At 36.6% G+C, this 23,430-nt stretch overlaps 1 protein-coding gene across 2 annotated transcripts; it reads left to right on the top strand.

Annotated features, from left to right (window-relative positions):
• Window positions 1–1,041: 1,041 nt before the first annotated feature.
• Window positions 1,042–23,205, top strand: pkp3a (plakophilin 3a). 2 transcript variants are annotated; one of them, XM_065292169.2, is made up of 13 exons: window positions 1,042–1,197; window positions 5,555–5,658; window positions 7,585–8,459; window positions 11,426–11,549; window positions 11,629–11,833; window positions 13,714–13,888; window positions 14,695–14,812; window positions 14,893–15,057; window positions 15,378–15,560; window positions 17,315–17,471; window positions 17,554–17,749; window positions 17,835–17,922; window positions 21,842–23,205. In XM_065292169.2, the coding sequence occupies exons 2-13, from the start codon at window positions 5,575–5,577 to the stop codon at window positions 21,881–21,883; spliced, it is 2,412 nt and encodes an 803-aa protein (XP_065148241.1). In that variant the 5' UTR covers window positions 1,042–1,197; window positions 5,555–5,574; the 3' UTR covers window positions 21,884–23,205. The 2 variants fall into 2 exon arrangements, with proteins under 2 accessions (XP_065148241.1, XP_065148240.1); XM_065292168.2 differs by lacking the exon at window positions 1,042–1,197 and adding an exon at window positions 2,305–2,698.
• Window positions 23,206–23,430: the final 225 nt, after the last annotated feature.

The raw sequence follows: 23,430 nt of genomic DNA, 5'->3' as shown, positions 1-23,430 counted from the left end.
GCTTAAGGAGTTTGGATTCCAAGGTAGGAAGGGATTAAGGCACCTCTGAATCCATGTTTGGTTTACTTCCTGTCTCCTGAGATACCCTCATCTGATGGAATCTGGAAGACAGTGAAGTCACTGTCTGATAAAGCAGCAAGGCAACAAGTCAGCTGCCTTAACGTTCGGAAGTGGCTTACAATGTTATTGGTAGTTGCCAGGTAGTTGCAAGGGTGAATTAAATATTTAGGGTTGTTGCTAACCTGGGTGGTTTGCCAGGCCCCTAAAATATTTTTTTTAAATAAACTATATTTCAAAACAAATATACATATTCATTTTGGTTCTTATACATTTTAAAACATAACTTTGTAGGATACTTTGTGTTGTAAGGTAGGTTTTTTGGGTGGCTGTTGCATGGTTTGGATGATTTACTAGGGTGAGTTTCTTAAAGCAGGTTAAAGGCCAAGAATGTGTTCAAGTTTGAACCGTTTGATAGAGTTTGAAATAGTGAATTGTTTCAAGCCAGACTGCAAACATCACATCAATGTAAATGTGTGGTATATTTGAAGATCTGCCTGCAAAAACTGCAAGTTGGATCAGTTTGAAATTATAAAGTTAGGAAAGACAGACTCTCTTTAGTGTTTAATGAATGTAAGTAAAAAGCTTTATAGGAGATTTTCATTAGGAAATGCGTTCAACTAACCCAAGTTTATATAAGTGTGTATAACACAAATGTATACTATTGTACTGGTATCAACAATGCAACATAATGACAAAATCTAGAACGATCAAAAGATCAATAAGGCTTAATGTGTAGTTATCTCAGAGAGCATTTTGTGTGCTACTGAATATTTAGGAGACACCTAGTATGATTCACTCCCTCTGATGACCCCACATCTTTCATCACGCCTACACTTTCAGACTCACCCAGTTAGTGTATGTCTCAGACAACGTCTGTAACTGTCTGATGAATACTGTAATCACACACACCTCCCTTAAAACTTGGGGTTAGGTTACCAGAAAGGTGAACATGCGTACATAAACACACACACACATTTAAGGTGTCAGGGGCGTAGTCAATGAATAAACTATAACTTCACCCATCTCTGTGACATCTGTCAGATTATAACAAGAAAACCACAGGAACACAGCACATCAAATTCAACACAAATACAGAATTTTTTTTCTGCACTGGAAATATTTGCCAAAGTCCTGTTGGTGAGTAGCACGATGGCTTTAAATGTTTTGTTAATGTTGTCATTGTATGATCAGTGTTATAGATAGCAGTGACATGATGTCTTAGTTGGGATGATTCGTGAGGAAAAGCATGTGATAAATAAAAAAAATCTTAATTCAGCATAATTTTAGCAAAAACTTTGAAGAAATGTAAAGCACCTCTTGTGATGGATGTAGTAAAATAGTAAAAGTAGGCTATTATATATTAGAATTAAGTGGAATTGGATGAAGGAATCCATGGATTTTTGTAATTTAAAATTAATAAATAAATAAATCAGCAATAGTTAGGACACTGATGTTGATGATAGTGTTGTAAGGATCACATACTTCCACGTTGCACAATTGTTTATTGTAATAGCATTGGGCAAGCGCATTTTAAAATGTAATTATGGCAAAATATTTTTCTTTAAAAGGATTGTATTTCATCTTCAGTTGTTATTAGAGTTTGGTAAAAATCGAAACGAACCTTTTTATTCATAGAATAAAGCTGAAAACTACTGTAAATAAAGTACAACGTGACATGACACGCCGTCCTTGTGTTGCTAGGCGACGGTACACAAGCACTGCAAACTGGAACATACGTCACACGTGGGTGTGCGTGCGCAGGCACCAGATGCAGACACTTTCACTTGGATCATTTTTCTAGATTAAAAATACTTAACTTTGTTAAATAACTTAAAAAAAACCATATATTTAGATGAACATCTAAAAGAAGTTTCTCTACAAATTTTACGTTTTGAATCTCTTGTATAACCTCACCCCAGCTCAAAATGCGATATTAGGCACAAATTAGATTCTAGTAAAGCCTCATCTATTTGAAGGAACTGTTTTTAATGTTTTTTTCTTTATGTGTAGTTGTGATTGTATTAAAATAATATACAAAATAGAATGATCAACATCTCTATTGATATACCTTGGGGTGAAACGTGACATGAACATGTTTTGCGTAATAGTCCCCTAAACAAAAAAATTCGATGAGAAAAGCCTCCTTTAGCCCTTTTATGAATCTTACCTGGATCAGGTAACATGTGACTCATGCATAGGGCCCGCCCCCCGAAACACCCACCTGCGAAAACGACGCTCAGATCAGAGAGTTCGTCAGTTGGATCTCTGGCACTAACATCAACGCAGTAACACGATACCAGTAACCTAATACGCGGTTATTGTTTCGCATAGTTGGGATTTAGTTTTTACCCGCTCTCTGGTGGGACAATCAACTTTGATTTCTTGTTGGTGTAGCTCGGTCCCATCACCGCGATGAGTGTGAGTATGAACTCGGACAACGTTTTTATGACGGCGCTGCAGCCCAATTCGACCGTCAGTACTTACGCGGTCCCGTCCGATAACGAGCTCGCGCACGGCGGGATGCACGCCAAGGAGGAGAGCAGATTTAAGCGCGTTCACCAGCAGGTGTCCTTGAGGCTGGCGGAGAAATCGACGCTTCCGCGACAGAACGGTTCTACTTCACAATACGCAGTCTCAGGTGTGTCAATGTGCGATTTCAAATTCTCCTCATTGCAGCGCTGCGCAGACCGATTGAAATATGACATCAACGTACCGCGAGAGCTATTTGAAAGCACAGCTCTCGCGGTACGTTGATGACATATTTCGATCCGTCTGCGCAGCGGGTTTATGAAGTTGAACACACTTTTTGCAGCTACATAAAACTTAAGTCTTTAAATTATTATTAATCTGACAAGCTGATAAATGTATGTTATGCACATGTTTAACTATTAAACCAAATTGATATAAATACATTGTTATTACGTTATTACGCATTTTGTTTATTTTCCTTATATGGATGTTTTTGCAAATTCAAGACTAACCAGCCCACAGCTAAATCTATGATCACATGACTTATGTAACCGAATAGATGGTTATATAATTTACATACTAGTAGTCAAAAGTGTATACATATTTGACCGTTTTCTAATAACAGTGAAGTATTTTACTCTAAAAACTTAATGTTTTTTAATCAGCACTGTAATTGATGGTTAATGTAAACATGTTTAAAAGGTGGAAATCTAATTAAAATGACTAAATAGTATTAAATAATACAGCATATTAACATTAATATGTTAAACAGTAGTAATAGTAATATGTTATTATTATATAGTAGTAGTAGTAGTGTATATGGCATGACTCAAACTAGGTTCTATGTACCTTTGTTTTAAATAAAAATAAGGAACGGTGTCAAATTGTGGTTGGGTCACTTTGGTCATTGAGTTAGTATTTAAAGTTTTCACACTTCTGCTTGAACATTAGTAGTTTTCAATAAAGTGAATCGACAGGGAATGAAACCTTTGAGAATTTTTAATTTGCCAATGATTCGTATAAGTTAGAATAGAAATATGCAACAGGTTTTCCAAAAAAGCATGAGGAAGAATTGGTATTGACAAAACAGGCAAAAATACAAACACATGCACTTCTGGTAATAAATGTGGTTCGTTTAAATATTTTACAGGGAAAGTGAGCAAGGTTCAAGTGTAATCTCTGTTGCTGTTAAGCATCAAGTGAGAGTGAAATACCCGACCCACCCCAGAGATTAAGTGCTTAGCATTGCAAAAGGAGTGGGGTGTCAGTCACTATGGTGTGAATATCAATTACGGAAAACTGAAAACTAGATAGACATTGGTGGGATACCCAGCATACGTTAAAGCTTTGAGAGAGATGTAGGTCATAAGTCTGCTTTTGCTTCAAAACTCTTGAATGAAAAGCTTAAAAAATTTGGCGATAATTTATTTAGGAATAGTTACTTGAGTTAAACTCCACTAACTTTAAGCAAAATGGCAGGGTAGGGCGAGGGCGAAGCAGTGTATGAGTGTGTGTTTTGGGCAGGGCCCTTGGGAGTGGCCTGCAGCTATCAGACCGGTTCAGCGCTTTCACTGGTTTTTGTCTCACACTGACTCTAAACTTTAACACTTATGAAAAGCACATACCACACCCAAATTTACACGCACACACACACACACACGTGTACATGCATGCCCATGGACGTGCATATACCCTGTGTTTTTGATGATACAAGCCATGAGACATTTAACTTGCACGGCTAAACCTGGATTAGGGCCTTGTAAAACAACAGCAAACTTGTATTGCAGTAACTCACTATGTACAGGTTTCCACATACTTACCGTGTCATCAAGGACACATACCGAGCATACTGACTGACTGTAATGTTACTGACCTGACGGCTTTACAGGGCGCTACATTTTTTTGCTTTTTGTCTGATCTACTCGAGCTCCCCCCACATAAGAAAAAAATGTAGTTTGTTTAAATATTTACTAAAGTGTAGTATTTTGAAGGGTTGCATATACTGTAGTATATAATAGTAACTCTTACACTTGTATACTATAGTAGTCTGTAGTATTAACTATGATGAATTGACAAACTGTAATTAATACTTCCGTTAGCAGCATACTTCAGTATTTACTATGGTAAGTTTAAAAAACACACTAATATCTGGAAAAAAAGCGAAAGATTTAGTGCTGTGTAAAATAGTCTGGTTAATGACATCACAGTTCAGTCAGTATGCACGGCATGTGCAAACAACATACGCTGACGGATGCTTTTTCCATTTAGCTGCATTGTTTACTTACAAACTAGATGCACAAAGGTATTATACATCTGACAGAAGGTAACCAAAGGATCAAAGTTTTGCATTTGTTATGTTGTTTTTTCAAAAAACAACTGTGTTTACGTATCAACTAGTCATACAAACTCAAGTAGAAGTCTAACTAAAGTGAAAGAGAATTTTCTTTCTGTTTAAAAAATGAGTGAAATGTACAATATGTGAATATGAACTTAGAAAATAATTTCTTTTCTTTTTTTAAACGGGCATATCACAAAAATCTGACTTTTTTCATGTTTAATTGCTATAATTGGGTCCACAGTACTTCAACCAACCTAGAAAATGTCAAAAAGATCAACCCAGTATCTTGTGAAAAAATAGATCATTGAAATTTGGCTCCCCCTGTGATGTCAGAAGGGGATAATTCCGCCCCTCAATCCAACCACGACACTGCTATTTAACACAGAGATCAGCTCATTTGCATTTTAAGGACACACCCAAAAACGGCACTTTTTGCGCACACCTACAAAGTGGCACATTTAACATGCTATAATAAATTATCTATAAGATATTTTGAGCTAAAAATTAACATGTGTACTCTGGCGACACCAAAGATTTATTTTCCATCTAAAAAAAGTCTTACATAAAAAGACAGATAATTTGGGGCAATATTCTTTGCTAAAAGTTAAATAAACTAGTGTGATTCTTGTTATTTCATCGATTTATATTTTATATGCTTTCTCATGTGTTGTTTCTGTTTTCTTTTAGAGTCTGGAAATTATTCAACAATGACAAAATATCCGACACAGACTGCCACACCAAATTTTAGTTCAAAATCTTTTGTCTATTCTGCAACCAGACCAGCGGCAATGGTAAGATTCTTTTTATTTTTATATATATATATATATATATATATATATATATATATACAGGGTGCGATTTGTGAAAAAAACAGAGGGGGGGATGTTTTCATAGGCGTCGATTTCGGCGACGGTGGGCACCCACCATATTTCGTCATGAGTTATTTTGTACCCACCACTAGTTTTTACTTTTTTGACTGTTTTCAGTGGTTAAGAAGAGCAATATGAGAGAGAAATTTGGTAATCATTGTCTGACCTAACAAAAATCCATTATAATATTATTATTATTTTTTTTATATATTTCTAATTAAAATATTTCTAATATTCAGAAATGCGCTCTCCGCTCACGAGCTCTGATCGGAACAACCCGAACCTCACTGTCTGCTGAACTTGCGCAGAAACATCAAAATATAACCAGCTTTTTAAAATGGTTTTAAAACTTAACATTTAGACTATTTTAGCGCAAATTATGAGCTTATTGACGATTTTTTTATAATTCTTGACATAATGCGTCTCTGTCCACAGCACATTTCAAAACATTTTAATTCATAAAAATAAATAATGAGAACACTCATCACTGCATTTGCAGGAATTGTAAAATATTTTTTCTTATTAACTCATGAAGCAGCCTAACGCAATATTTTTATTCTAATAGCTTATCTTTCCCCACACATATGAACTGTGATCATGCACAACGAAAAACGCGTAAGAATTAAATCTTGAATGGCAAAACTGTATGGCACAATGTAGTGTCAACTTAAATATAAATATGAACAATGTCTTGATTGCAAAGTTAAACCATTACAGTAGAAACAGTTTTACTGCTGCTTTTAAAGTAATAATATTAACTTTACACCGCAATGCGGAGCTACAGTGAAATGATAGAAAAGACAGATGCATTATGTATAGTCACTTAGCCTCATTTGCGCAAACTGGACGCGCCCTCGCCTCGCTAAACGCCTCATCTGCGTGTAACTTCGGCCATTCTCAGTGGTGTGACTGGGACACTAACTCTGCTTGTCATCATAAACAGATAATCAGATTGTGATGTTTATTCCCGCTTTAATAATATGCGGATGAATATGCTGCCTTACACCGTTTCGACACACAGCTCCATAACCATCTCGCATGTGTTGATAGGCTACTCGTGAGGTGTAACCGGGTCTGTAACCAATCAGATAGCGCCGTGGGCGGGACATTGAGCAAGTCTGCATGCAGAGTGGTGAATACAGAGAGGCTGCGCGGCAGCTGTATCAGAGCCAGCCAAAGCAGCGCATTTTAAAACAAAATTGACTTTAATCAAACCACGGATCAGTGATAAGTTTTGTGATCCGTCTCGCCACAAGTGTAGTAGCACTGATCACTTTGAGGGGGGGATAAATTTATCCCCACCGGGGATAAAAATAATTAAGCAGAGGCAGGGATACATTGACCAGAAAGGGGGAAATCCCACGCATCCCCCCCGGCAAATCGCACCCTGTATATATATATATATATATATATATATATATATATATAATACAGTTAACTTATGCACCACTAGTGTCACTTTATTAATAACAATAAATGTTGGAACTGAACACAGTCTCCCTATACCTGTCATTGTATGGACAAAGTGACAAAAACAAACTTTTTGTGCTCTTTTTAAGGGCAACAAAATTCAATTGGCTTATTTAATAATGAACTTTTAGTGTGATTGTATGGATGTCAATGTAGTCCAAGTAGTATGATGAAAATCACTAGTGAAGATTATGTTTGACAGGTGTGATATTTCACGAATCAGCTCTACCCAGCTATAAAAAGTCTTGAGCATACAAATCTCAAAAGTGTCACATTCAAGAGTTGAATTCCTGTTGAGTGACACTGTTGCAAGCATCACTATATATGATATTTTTTCTGTTTTTAATTTCCCTCCAATTCCCTGTTCTTTTCTACTAGGCCCAACGTGCATCCCAATACGCCAGCGGTGGTTATTCATCTCGCTCCGCTATCGATTTCGCCCCAAAAACAAAAATGAGCTACACGGCGAGAGGTGGTGGAGGCGGAGGAGCCTATTACCAAGAAGACATGGTTGGGGGCGGGTACCAGGGTGGTGGGTACCAAGGTGGCGGGTACCAAGGTGGCGGGTACCAAGGTGCCGTGTACCAAGGTGCCGGTTATCAGGGTGGCCAGGTGCAGCAGCAGGTCAGCACAATGACTCGTTCCTTAAACCGTATGGCAACCGACCCTGAGACCTCGTCGATGCGTTCCATGCGAATTGGAAGCATGCCACGGCAGGCGGTATCTTCCTGGGTGGCACAGGACGACAGCGACGAAAGTGCTTCGGAACGCGAAGCCATCTTTGCACGTCAGGCCACCATCCAAAGCATGAGCAACGGCTACGCAACCAGTACCTACCCACGTCCTTCCGTGTACTCCACTAGAGTCAACGGATTTGAAGGTGGGCAGCAGCAGGTCAGTTCCATGACGCTACCGGCCATGCGACGTTCCCTCAGCGGGACGCTCCAGAGTAGCGGGGGAGGCGGTGCCGTGGAGCAGGAGGTCTACGTTCGTCAGCAGTCCTTTAAAGGCCCCGCCTTCCGCACCATCAGTCGAATCAACAATCGCCAACAGACGCGAGGGGCCACCATCTCATCTGGCGGAATGTATGGAACCATGCCAGTAGGGTTCAGCGGTTCCCAGGGCAACCTGGCCATGGTGCAGCAGGGACGACTGTCACGTGCCGGCTCTGTAAGGAGTATGCACAGTGTTGGGAGGGGCAAGGATGTGTTTGATGGCATGGATATGGCGGGCAGCATGGGAAACCTGAGCGGGTAAGAACGCATGGGCCAATTCTCGCATTCATTTAACTGTATGTACCCTTTGGGCTGGGTGATACAAGGGTGTATATTGCTACCTGTGGGAAAGACTGCTTTATGTTAACTACACAAGAGAGAAATTAAGCAACATTGAGTAATACAAAAATATAATGCGGCACATTAAAGTCAAAACACTCAGAAAAAACTTGAACAAAAAGCAGAGTTAAGTTTCTTTATAGACAACACGCAATGCGCCTTTGAATGTAGATCATCCAATCAGAATCTAGATTCGAAACTATTCACTTTTAAACTAATTGTTTCCCTGTTTTGAGTCTTTCTTTTTTCCCATGCGGCAAAAAATATATTTAAAACAATTATATAAAATATATTTCAAAATGTACAAAAATGGCTAAAACATATGTGCTGAAATATATTTATAAATATTTATTTTTCACCAATATATTTTTTGGCCATTTTTTGTATATTTTGAAATATCTTTTATAAATAATTTTTTTAAAGCATTTATATTCACATGACATTGGAAGTTTTCAGGTTTGAAAAGGTTCAAATTAAATATATTTTCAACTACAAAATACTTTTATTATTTTATACATATTTTATACAAACTCATATTTTGGCCAGGAAAAAATATTTGTATAAAATTAGAAAATTACATTTTGAAATATATTCTGATATATGAAGGTTTAAACTAAATGATAATATTTGAAATATATATTATAATATATAAAATATATATAAATATTTTTTCGCATGGGTAAGCTCGAATAGTACATAATGTGAAGTTACTTTATCTGTTATGAATAATCGTATAATTTGGTCACTACATAAAAGCTAAAATATAAATATATTTTATTATGAAATAAAAACAGCTATATTGTGATTCATGCCATTAGTCGTGGTATTAAATAACCCATATTGTGATATTAAATTTTGGTCATAAACCCAACCCTAACATACATTCTTATTTATTAACAATTTATAACCAATGATGCTTTGTATTACAACATCTATAATTTAATAATAGTAGTGGCGTAAAGCAGCTAACCACCCAAAACAAACATTAGGCTACTGCTAAAATGGCTCACATAGCCTGTCAAACTATACAACACGTCTAACCATTGCTGTCAGGCATAAATTCTCAGAATTTCGCACCATGGCCGCAAAAACGTGCCAAACCATTGTTTAAAATAAACACTGCTTACTGTTAGCAAATTAGCATGGTTGCTATTTCGGTAAAAGCAGCCTGTTAGCTGACACATTTCTGAGGCACAGATAACAGTGATTACATGCAGTTACTGTAGAGGTCGACCTTTGAACCACGAGTTTATTAATATGTTGTTTTACAGCCTGTCAGTGAAGCTACACTTAGCTTATCTGTGCTTTTTGCGCTAACAGTGCGTATGTGCGTGCATAAGTATGCATTTGATGTTGCCCAGCCCTGTTTGTAAAAAGTGAAGAGGTTGTCTGTTCGGCAGACACACCTAAACCAGTCCAGCCACCTCACACCTAATACACCCTGGGAAAAACACGCTTCGTATCACTCCGGCAACACACAAACTAGCATATCCGAACACGCAGGGAGAAACCATAGCAAGCCCATAGCAATTTAATGTAATTATGACACTTAAAGAAAATATTTGTTAAAGGACTGAACTAATTAGTTAAGTTGACAGATAAACATAATTTTTTTTTGGAAATAAAGGGTTGAAATGAGTAAAGGTATGTGCACGTCTGCAGGCTGAGTTCGAACGCACATTTGCATAATTTATATATGGTGAATACTAAACCGACTCTGAAAAGTGTTAAAATTATTCTGTATCGTCTTTTAAGAAATACAGGACAATACATTTGACTTAAAGGGATAGTTCACCCAAAAATGAAAATTTTGTTATCATTTACTCACTCTTATATTGTTACATAAATTTCTTTGTTCTTATAAACACAGTGAAAGATATTTTGAGAAAAGTTTGTAACCAAACCGTTCGTGGACCCCATTTACTTCCATAGTATTATTTTTGCTACTATCGAAGTGAATGGGGTCCATTACAAACATTTCTCACAATATCTTCTTTTGTGTTCATCAGAACAAATAAATTTATGCTGGTTTGTAGCAACATGAGAGACAGTAAATGATGACAGAATTTTAATTTTTGGGTGAACTATCCCTTTAATTTCAGAATATCAGTTATTCCTTGATTCTGATTGGTCAATAGCTGTGTTTTATTTACAATAAATCATAGTCATGACTGTTGCACCAAACTAATCTGTGTATCACTGCACAGCACTCTTCAGGGACTATTTTTTCCAGTGGAAGGAATGTTTTTAATGATTTTACTTCATGAAAGTTATGTTGATACCATAGACTGTACAAAATATGGACGGAGTTTCCGTGGCGTCACCCATAGGTTTGTGAAGAGCTTTTTTGAAGCCAATAGTTAGTGCAACCTGCCGTCGCCATCTTGGCATCGCGTCACTGCGCATCACTCGCGGATAACCAGAAATGGGTAATGAGGCGGTATGTGGTTGAAGCTGAGGTGGCTGGTTGCTGAAACCACACCCGCCTAGCTCAACTGTAGTGACAGCTGTGTCAGTTCACCTGTCACTCAAGTGGCCACGCCCTCAATTATGCAGAACTTTAAGGCTTGATATAATTTAAACTGAACAATTTAACCCCCTGCACAGTTGTCATGAAGGGCAAAATTAGATATATCGACCAAAATCACTATTTGTACTGGTGGTAAACATATTATTTTCTACTGTAAAGTTGGGCATTTTAACATGGGGTCTAGCGGTCCGTCGATGAATTGCAGTTTAAGTCACTTCCATGTTGGCTTCATCAGAGACATCGGAAGGTTGCCCCTTGATTGAGTGTAAAGTTTATAATGTAGAAAAAACCCTTAAAATTAGTTTAATAAAACTTTCGATTAAATTTCTCTTAATTTTCTTACTTTCCTCTGTAGACTCAACAACCTGGACATGCCTACTGCTATAGCTTATCTTAATCAGGCCGATCCAGATCTACAGATGATGGGAGCAGCCTACATCCAGCACGAATGTTACCATAACAGTGATGCAAAGAAAACAGTATGTGATTTGTAATTATAATCTAAAGATGCATTCGTCTAAAATGTTGGATGAAACTGAAAAACGCTTTCTGTCATAGGTGAGATTGCAGAAGGGTATCCCTTCTCTAGTGCAGCTCTTTAACGTTGACAATGAGGAGGTACAGCGCTACGCCACAGGGGCCACCAGGAACCTCATCTATGAGAACATGGAGAACAAAGTGGCCCTCATTGAAGCCGGTGGGATCCCTAAACTTATAGACGCTCTTAAAAAGGATGATGATGAACTCCGCAAGAACATCACAGGTGATTATTGTAATATTGTTACGTTGCTCTAAAAAAAAAAAACTTTACTGCTGTTGGGGAACAAGATTGTTTCTATGAAAGAGTATCTGGCAATTTTGCTTTTAGATTGGTGTTAGCGTGTTGCTAAGCTAATGGCGATACTTTAATATACGAGGTAAAATAATCTATTATAATCTACATTAAACTTTATGTAAGCAGTATTTAAAGGACAAGTTCGGTATTTTAGACTTAAAGCCCTGTTTTCAGATTGTTTATGGTGAAATAGAATGGTTTTGACTGAAATTTCGTCATGCTGCTGCCCCGAGAATTTTCGGGTGTTTGTGTTTCACCTTCCACCTCTACAATGGGTTTAATGGTGCACTGGAACAATCCTTCCTAAAATGCATTAAACTTTCATTTACAAAGACGTGAAACTCACCGAGTGGTCAGGGGTGTTCACTGGTATGCTCACACAAAAATCACTGCAAAAGACGCATTCCAACAGGTTTTATCGTAGTTTTTGCCAACTCCATTGACTTGTATTAGATGTCTTGTGTGGTACGGTATTACTCCGCGCCGGGAACTTTGTTTCTATTCTTGCAATTGGCAAAGGCAGATTAGCGCCACCACCTGGGCTGGAGTGTTTATTATTCAAGCTCTAAGCGGAAGAATGTACGGGTGTGAGGCGTTTGGAAAAATAGGTCCACAAGTTAACAACGAATGCTAAAACAGCTGTTGGAAAGCATCTTTTGCAGTGATTTTTGTGTGAGTATATCAGTGAACACCCCTGACCACTCGGTGAGTTTCACGTCTTTGTAAACGAAAGTTTAATGCATTTTAGGAAGGATTGTTCCAGTGCACCATTAAACCCATTGTAGAGGTGTGAGATGAAACACAAACACGCGAAAATTCTCAGGGCAGCTGCAAATGTCGAAATTTCAGTCAAAACCATTCTATTTCACCATAAACAATCTGAAAACAGGGCTTTAAGTCTAAAATACCGAACTTGTCCTTTAAGTATAGTCAACATTTGACTCAGTCCTTGGTCTTAGATTCATTTTACTGAGCTTTCTCTGTGAAGAATTTGACCAGAATGTATTTTGATAACGAATATATTGTATTTTCTGTAATGTCGGGAAATTGCATATGAGTTTTAGATGTAAGTCTCTATAATGTGTTAGTCTCTATATAGGGCGTCGACCGCTCTTTTTGAATGACATCAAGACACTTTATTGTTGCCCAATGTTGTCTTGACTTGCGCAAAAGAATGATAGGACTCTTTTGGTGGAGTCAGGTTCAAGTCAATCTGAACAGTTCGGTGCATGTCTGGATATGCACACACTCCAAAAAAAACATCCCACCTGTGGGAATCCAATCCCTAAAACCTTGCCGACTTTGAAAAAGATGACATAGCGGTTGTCGTCAAAAACTGAGGAGGTCATAAATCTTTTTAAAGGAAGCTGGAAAACTTTTTTTTTTAATGAAAATTATACGAGAAGACATATGAGTTTTATATGAGTTTTACATATTTAAGTTTATGTTTTTTAACAAAATTAGGAAAATATGCTGTATGAATATTCTTTAAAAAGTTTTTAATAAAATACATAAGTTAAATTGTCATAAAATTTAAATAATGCACTTATACTATAATAATAATAATAATAACATAAAATTGTTAATTTATAATAATAATAAAAAATATTTTTTTAATTAACAATAATTTCATAAGGTGTATATAGGACATAACTTTGTGTATATATTCATACCTGATTTATATTTTTTTAACCATATTTCTCTGCTGTTGTTTTCTCGTTCTTATCTTTATTCAATTTCTTATTTACTTTCCCATGCTCTCTTCCGCTTTCCCATTATCTAATACTCTCCTCTCTCATTCGCTGTAGGTATCCTGTGGAATCTCTCATCTAAGGATAACCTGAAAGAGAGATTGGCACGGGACACTCTTGGTGATTTGACCGAAATGATACTGATTCCCCTCTCGGGCACTGGGGATAAGGAGATCATTGAACTAAACCCATCAGAGTCAGACATCTTCTTCAACACCACTGGATGTCTCAGGTACACACAAACATAAACGTGTACACACATACACACACACACACACAAACAAGTGTAGTGTAAACAAAAACATTTATCTGTCTAAATGAGGACATTCCATAGACTTCTGTTATAAATACTTAAACCGAACGCTAGCCCATTTTTACAATTAAAAATAATTACTATATTTTCATAGCATTTTTTCAAATGAAGACATCCCCAAAGGGAAGTTTTGCTCAGGTTTGTCAGGTTTTGCTCACTTTTGGGTACAAACTTGTTCCCAAAATATAGTTAAGTAAGTACACATACACATATTTTTTGAGTTCCTCTTTACCTGTTCTTGTTCCTGCAGGAACTATTAAAAATTCCCACGAGTACTATTTTGGTTAAGTCTTTAAAATCTTTCAAGAACGTGAGGAAATTAAGTCGTGAGAAAATATTTTGTGTGACTTTATGTCAGTTAAACACCCCCCCTCCCCATATTCACATTGCTGTAATGTGATCTAAAAATAAAAAAGTTGTTTATAAATAACATTGACTAAGATTAATATGATTTATTTCCCCAAATGTAGCATGTAATGTAAAAATATAGAACCTTAATATGTTTGTTACCATAATACACAACGAGAATCATTTAGGTACACGGAAATTAAAATAAAAGGTCTAGATGAGAATTTAATGATGAGAATTTAGAGGAAATATTTGCTTAATATGATAATCATGAGAATTATGCAAAAAAACTTAACCCGCTTCATTTACTTTATACAAAAAAAAATCTTTGTGAGATTCCTACTTTTACATTTTTATAAATTTTGTTTCTTTAACAGAAACTTGAGCTCAGTCCACGAGAGGACCAGACAACAAATGAGAGAGACCCCTAACCTTGTAGATGCTCTCGTTGCCTATGTTCAAAGATGTTTTGAGGACGGTAAATATGAAGAGAAGGTAAAGGTTATTTTCAAGCTCTATCTTACCAGCTTAACCTTATTAATGTCATAACATTAATGTGAACGTTCCTCTCTCAGGGTGTGGAGAACGCGGTGTGTGTATTGAGGAATCTGTCTTATCAGCTGTACTCTGAGATTCCCCTAACAATACAAAACAGACTGGAGGGTCCGAATCGTGCTACAGGTTCTTCAAAGGGCGAACCTATCGGCTGTTTCACCCCTCAGAGCAAGAAAGCCAAAGATGTGAGGAGACACTTTTTCTTTTTTTTTATTCCAAAATAAATGTGCCTCAGTCTGTGAAAACCAGCTAAATTCATGTGTTTATAATTTACTGTTTTCTACATAAATTTATGCTACGTTATGTAAATAACATTCTGTGAAAATATAATCTTGATTTATTTAATATTAACTGAGTAAGGTCATGCCAAAGAATAAAATCAATAAATGAAATTAAACTTTAATCTCACAATTAGATTATGATTATGATTAACTAGCCTGGACTTTAATGTTTTGTTTTTATTGCATTGCATAAGGGATCCAACAACATGTCTTTCTGCTTTTAGAGGCAAAATCAGGACCTTACTACATTTTCAGAAGTGTCAAAATTGCCAAGAGGTATGGAGTGGCTCTGGCACCCTCAGATAGTGGATATGTATCACAAAGTGCTGCAGAACTGTGAGATCAACAGCACAACACGAGAGGCTGCAGCTGGAGCCCTGCAGAACATCACTGCTGGAGACAAGCGGGTAAGATCTTCATTTCTTGTTAGAGATATTGGGGATTGGCTTAAAGCACCCAACACTAGAGGTCTTCTCGGGTCCAAAGAAATGTACCCAACTTGAAATTCCACAAATCACTTTTTACCCGAACCCGACACGCATAAATATATTTTTTAAAGCCTCCCATCCTTGAAAACTTTTAATGTGTTTCTAGCAGAAAATGAGTAGCCAGGGTGTGTGCAGAAACTCCATCTATTCTCCTTTAAACCGCAACAGTCACACAAAACAGGTTGTTGGCGATCCCCTATCAATGTGATGTCACATTGATTACGCCCCAAGCATAACCGCTCACAGACTCTGCCTTATGAGCACATAGTTCAACCTTCGGCCAGAGACATATGTTTTGATGTAGTCCAAAGCACATGTGTAAGAACTCTACCCCCTAGAAACACACACAAAAACAGAACGTTTTTCATTGTTGCCACAAATGTTGTTAAAGGACTCCGATGCACACATGCAAAATAGTTAAACACATAAAACACATTTATTTAAAATTTCCAGAGACCACTAATATTATACCTGGCCTGTGTCCGAGGCACACCTGAAACCTTTAGAAACGAACCCGCTGGGGTCTCCAGTCGGACCTCTGGTTTTCGGATCTAAATGGATCCGTGTGGACCTCAACCCTACACACTACAAATGGCTGGGTTGGTTTTAACTCATGCTGGGTACATATTGGACAAAACACAATGCTGGGTTGATTTAACCCAACTGTTGGGTTATCATAACACATGGTTGCATAACAACAACCCAACATTAGTCCATTTTAACCCAGAATTGGGTAATTTTTAAAGGGACACACTCCACTTTTTTTTGAAAATATGATAATTTTCCTGCTCCCCTAGAGTTAAACATTTGATTCTTACCATTTTCGAATCCATCCAGCAGATCTCTAGGTCTGGCGTTACTACTTTTAGCATAGCTTAGCATAATCCATTGAATCTGATTAGACCTAGCATCGCGCCTAAAAAACCCCTAAAGAGTTTCGATATTTTTCTATTTAAAACTTGACTCTTCTGTAGTTACATCGTGTACTAAGACTGACGGAAAAATTTAAAGTTGTGATTGTCTAGGCAGATATGGCTAGGAACCATACTCTCATTCTGGAGTAATAATCAAGGACTTTGCTGCCGTAACATGGCTGCAGAGGCGCAATGATATTACGCAGTGCCCGAAAATAGTCCCCTGCTATTGAAAGATACTAAGGGGACAATTTATGGCTGCTGCGTAATATCATTTAAACGAGCCTGTGTTCAGTCCAACATTTATCCAGCATGGGTTAAAAACAACCCAGACGTTTTTAGAAAGTAGTAACCGTCTTGCAACTCCCCAACAACCACCAAGTTACTCCCTAGCAACGATTTATAAGAAGTAGTAGCAGCCACAAGGAATACCCTAGCAACTATAAAAAAGCATGACACTCAGTATGCTTTGGCAACTGCCTAGCAATGCAATAGCAACCATCTACAACTTCCTAAGCAACCAAAACAACACTGTAGCTATCATGAAAAACAGTAGGGTCATAGTTACCATCCAGAGCAGCCTGGCAGCAACACTTAATTCACAACTGCCTAACAATGCCAGAGGTACTACTCACAACACCTGAGTTTGAACCCATGACCTTTTGAGCAATGCTTTACCACTGAGCTATCCACCACATTAGGAATACAACGGAAATATATAGCATTTATTTAACGGTCACACTCCTCTCCAATCCTCAGTGGGCGTCCATCTTGAGTCGTGTGGCGATAGAGCAGAACAGGATATTGCCCACCGTCATGGATCTCTTCAGCAAAACCAAAAACGATTCAGAGCTCCGTGCCCTCACCGGCTTCGTCAGAAACCTCTCCCGGCACGCTAGAAACAAGGATGATATGGGTAAGCTTCCCAACCGAAAACTTGAAACAGTCACCCCCTTTGGCATTCAAGCATCTCATGGCTCAATTTCTTGCCGTTTTAGCCGTCAAAGTGGTCCAGAACTTGGTCGTCTTGTTGCCCGATGATGGCACGGTGAAGAACCCCTCAACCGACGTGGTGACGAACATCTGCGGGGCTCTCAACAACCTGGTGACTACAAGCAGTGTGGCAGCAAGAGATATCAGCTACTTCGATGGCTTGTCCAAGTTACAAGGGATCATTAGCAATCACGACGGAAGGTAAAACTAAAAGTTGCCCGACTAGAGCATAACAATGTTTTTACAGAGATTATCTCTGTGCACTAATGTTTTTTCTTTTTTGTAGCCCTGATAAACGTAAAGCTGCCAAAGCAGCAGGGACGGTAATGAGGAATATGTTCCAGTACAAGAAACTCCACAAAGATTACAAAAATGTAAGTTTTGAAGCCATATTAAAGACAGTTAAATTTGTTTAAAATGCCATGAGAACCCCACTTTAATCAATCGTGAAAAGTTGTGCCTGTAAAGAAAAAGATATCACTAACATTATTAAAATAAAATTATATTCATGCATCTGATTTAGAAGCTATACATTTGATCAGTATGTGTGTTCATGGGATCGAACATTGCAAAATATTACACTAAATCATGCAAAACGTTTTTTTTTTGGTTACTATTAAATTGTATTTCTAGTAAAACATACTTAACCTACTACTTGATGCATACTTGAACAAGAATAACATAAAGACTGGGCTTGTGAATATTTGTATTTACTTGACAGCAAACGTATTTTCATCCAACCAAGAACGACCCGCCCTTAGAAAGTGTGTACGTTTCGTATTTGTGTATTACGAACCAGTATAGTCACAGTCGCCTTTGAAATGAATTACTGCCATCCGCCCTTCCCTCGAGTCATTTTCCAGTTATTTCAACACCCACATACACACACACCTACACATAGCGAACGCAAGTATACGGTCAACAGAGAAATAACCCCGTCACATATACGGTCGAATACGGGATGTTTATTACGAAACCTAAAGTACAAATACACAGGGAATATATTCAGGTGTGCTGACACGAGAGGCAGAATTTTATAGATGTGGTGTTCAGGTGATTTCCGTGTGAGCATGCCCCAACACACCACAAGAACGCCAAAGGTAAAGAAACATGCTAGTTTAGAGCTGGGAGGATAGCCAAGGTGCTACCTGATACGATTAAATCTGTTAAAGGAGAAGCGAGTCATTTTTCAAAAATCTTTTTCTTGCTATAAAATATTCTGCCTGGACAAAAAAGTCGGCATTTACATTAAAGTAAGCAAATGAGCCAGTGATTATTGCATTGAACAGAGTCAACTGGCAATGATTTTTTCAACCTAACCAATGCAATGTGTCGATTTTAGCTTTTCGTAAACAACCACTTTGAATGATATGTACTGTAATCGTGGAAAAGGTGTTACCTTGTGTTGAGCAAAGAAAACTACTAATACAATTTTATTTTCACACATGAATTAAACCAACGCTATCTCACGGAAATTCGTACGTATTTTACGAGTTGGCAAATTTACATACATTTATACGAACCACATTTATACATTTTGTACGATACCACAAGAAATGTGTGCCGTAATCAAAACTAAATGCGGCAAAACAAAACTAAATTTGCACATTTATTTGGTTAAGAATCAGGCTGATTAAACACATGAGAGCACTTAAAAAAAACTTTTTTTGTTTGATTCTCTGCGTCATCTTGTTCAAATTTTTTTAATTTTGCATATGGTTTTTGAGATGATACTAGAGATCGACCGATACTAATTTTTTCAAACCGATGCCGATAACAAATATTTGGAGGCTTATGTGCCCGATAACCGATATGCTGAACCGATTTTTATTTACTGTTATACTTCTGTTTTTGACATAATAATTACTACACTACTGAACTGAACAAACCCTTATAATAATAATCATCATCACAATCACTCCCTCTTTGCATACAAAGTCATAAATAGAGGGGTCTGAAAGAGTGAAGAAAAATATTAATTTAATGAATAATGTAGAAACTATATTCCCAATACATGGACTATTCCAAACACCCCTATCATTTCGTCAGAAATGGACTGATCCAAAGTTCGCGCTGCGGTTTTCAGGTAACAGAGCGGGAGAGAGAGAAAAGTATAGCGGAGTTGCTTGTTATACATAGTTTATAGAGTAAAACAGGTGGATTAAGTGCCTTTTTTGGGATATAATATCGTTGTTTTGACCAGCAACCTGAGCCTTCAGCAATCCAACCAGTAGTTAGCAAAGAGATTTTACAAATAATATCACTGACTGGAATACTACATTCAGGAACGTAACAAACAAAACGGCTTATATATCATCAAATTTCTTAACTGGTAACATTATTTGATTTCAGAATAATTCATATTTAGTTGTTTTAGCTTATGAAATGGCTGTAGACAGCGCTGTTTATCTATGCATTTACTCGCGCATTAACTGTATTAAACTGTGACCGCTTGCGGAGGTAATAAATAATTAATTAATATCCACAGACATTTATTTAGATATTTTAGCAAAATCATGTTTATCTGGTAAATGTTAATAGGGTAAATCTTGTTAAAAGTGGTAGATGTGCTTTAGCCTCCGGTAGTGATCAGCAATATGAACGTGATTTTACGATGCTAATGATAAGCATAAATAACAGAAAAACGAATTTAATTTAGCGTTTTTAATTCCACAAAGCATTAATTCATGGCTGTTTTATTCATGCAAAGCTACGTCGTTATTGGGACCGGATTTTATGGATCAGCCAGCGTGACTCTGTGAGCTTCTATTCTTAGACAAGCTGCATACATTGCTTTTAATATATCAACTTATTTAACATAACATACATTAATGCACAAATAAGCTGTGCTATAAATGCCTCATATGCAAAGTAAGTATACTCAAAGTCCTTTTAATAAAGTCGCGTCACTCCGCCGTCATATTTGCTGTGCACGCTGCTGCTGCTGTGAGCTCCTCTCCTCAGATGCGTCCAGCGCGCAATTTTCTTGTTTATCGGTCAATCCGATATTACAAAACAGATATCCGATCATCTGAAAATGCTCAAATATCGGGGGAAATATCGGAAAACAGATATATCGGTCGATCTCTAGATGATACCACAAGAAATGTGTGCCGTAATCAAAGCTAAATGCGTCAAAACAAAACTAAATTTGCACATTTATTTGTTTAAGAATCAAGCTGATTAAACACATGAGAGAACTTAAAAAAACATTTTTTTGTTTTAATCTTCTCTGTCATCTTGGTCAAAAATGTTTAATTTTGCATATGGTTTTCGAGACGATACCACAATAAATGTGTGCCTTAATCAAAGCTAAATGCGGCAAAACAAAACTAAATTTGCACATTTATTTGGTTAAGAATCAGGCTGATTAAACGCATGAGAGCACTTAAATAAACTTTTTTTTGTTTTATTCTTGTGTCAACTTGGTCAAAAATGTCAAATATTGCATACGGTTTTCAAGACGATACCACAATAAATGTGTGCCTTAATCAAAGCTAAATGCGGCAAAACAAAACTAAATTTGCACATTTATTTGGTTAAGAATCAGGCTGATTAAACGCATGAGAGCACTTAAATAAACTTTTTTTTGTTTTATTCTTGTGTCAACTTGGTCAAAAATGTCAAATATTGCATACGGTTTTCAAGACGATACCACAAGAAATGTGTGCCGCAACCAAAGCTAAATGCGGCAAAAAATTAAATTTGCACATTTTTTGGCTAAGAATCAGGCTGATTAAACACATGAGAGCACTTAAAGAAACTTTTTTTTTGTTTTATTCTTGCGTCATCTTGGTCAAAAATGTAAAATTTTGCGTTAGGTTTTTGAGACGATACCACAAGAAATGTGTGCCGCAATCAAAGCTAAATGCGGCAAAACAAAATTAAATTTGCACATTTTTTTGGCTAAGAATCAGGCTGTTTGATTCTTGCGTCATCTTGGTTAAATTAAACACATTAAACAGGCTGATTAAACAAATGAGTGCACTTGAAAAACTTTTTTTTGTTTGATTCTTGCATCATCTTGGTCAAAAATGTGACATTTTGCATACGCGGCAAAACAAAATTAGATTTGCAAATTTTTTTGGCTAAGCAGTGTATAAACAAGATGTTCGTAATTTGATTTTCTAACAAGTGTAAACACTGGTTGTGTGTGTTATTAAACATCCAACACAGCAACTAGGTTTCGGGGTGGGATCATCTGTTTGTCCAATGGCAGATAGGGGGAAGGTTTGGAAAACCTGTTTGAAAATAAATATGATTTCTCATATGTTTATGTTTTATGTTTTACAGAAAGGGTTCACCAAAGACCACCTCGCACAACTGTGCGTCTGAACATCTTCATATGGGTGGCTAATACATCTATCATATTTTTATAGAAAAAAGACATTTAATAAGAACAATGGATAGAGACACTCACGGTTCAACTAAGGAAAATTCAAAGCCAACTCAACCTGCAACAAACATACAATGTTGTAAAACATGAAAATATGGACAAGACTTTATTGCTCGGATGCACCTTTCTTATTTGCTTTTTTAGCAATTTTCCAAAACATCTTTAGGGATTTACTGTATATGATAATATTGTGTTTTACTGACTGCTACTTGTAAAATAAATTTACAAGACTATACATGATCAGATCACTCTTTATACAATTCTGTTGTTTTATATTTTTATTTTTTTAGATATTTGTCAACAAAGTAGATGTTTTAAACGGGAAAATTTTAATTGTAATTGTATAAGAAGTCCATAACTTTACAGACTGATGGACATGTTTGTGCTGTAACCTTGCTTGTCATAACACATATGCTTACATCTAACTAGTTTGTGTAAAATCTATTTGGGTTTTCTATGTTTTTGGTGCTTTGCATGTACAAAAAGCTTCTTGATGCAATTATATATGATTATTTCATATGCAAATAATAATAGTTTTAATAATAATGATATAAAGACACACTAATGAATGAATGTAAATGTGTTGTGTGGTTGCATTTAAACCCATTGACTGATGGGGTCACAGGGTGCAGCTTGCGATCTGCATTCCACATAGTTTTGTATATCTTTACAGAAGAGTATATGTCTTTATTGAAAATTCATTAATATGCCAAATTAATACAGATTTTTCTACGCAGTTCACAAACAGAAGTGTTCACCTTTGGCAATAGCAATGTACATCATTTATATTTTCATCTTTAAGAAAATACAAATGTCTTATTTTTCGTAAATGTATTCGGTGCAATACGTGCATTAATTTGACACTAAGCACCTTTACTTACATTAGTAGTGTTAATTTTTGTATAAAGTTTTTTTATTCGTTTACCAAATGTTAAATGTGCGGTTTGGGTATGTTTTTGTTTCTTATATTTAATCTGGTGTGTATGCGACAATGCTGTCAGACTGTTATGAATGATTTGTAATCTTTAAATATCTCCGACATACATTTATAGGATCATGAATGAATCCGGCTGAGAGGTCTTCTGACCTTTAAGAATGCACAGAATGTTTTTCTCTAAATCCTTTGATCATTTCCATTCCCAAATGTCTATGTGTTTTATAACTCAACAAAAATGCATTGTAAAATAAACGTATGTAAGTGTCATAGTTCTATGTTCTTGTAAAAGACAAAAAATAACCAATAAAAAGTAAATAAACTGTATGCGTTTGTGTCAACTCCATTTTGTTGGAACAAACCACAATATTGTTATCTCTTAAAGAGACAGTACATAATTTTTTTTAAATCTGTAAGTGTTCCTTATAGTGCTTTTTAATCAAATTTGCTATAATTGCAGATTTCAAACAAGTTTATGTATGACTAGCAAAACTGTTATGCCCCACCTATATTTACATAGTGTACTTTCTCTCTGTTTCAACATGAACAATT

This window comes from Paramisgurnus dabryanus, chromosome 23 (genome assembly GCF_030506205.2).
Source record: "Paramisgurnus dabryanus chromosome 23, PD_genome_1.1, whole genome shotgun sequence".
Classification (NCBI taxonomy): Eukaryota; Metazoa; Chordata; class Actinopteri; order Cypriniformes; family Cobitidae; genus Paramisgurnus; species Paramisgurnus dabryanus.
The sequence above is the reverse complement of the archived record's forward strand: the minus strand, read 5'-3'. Positions and strand labels throughout refer to the sequence as shown.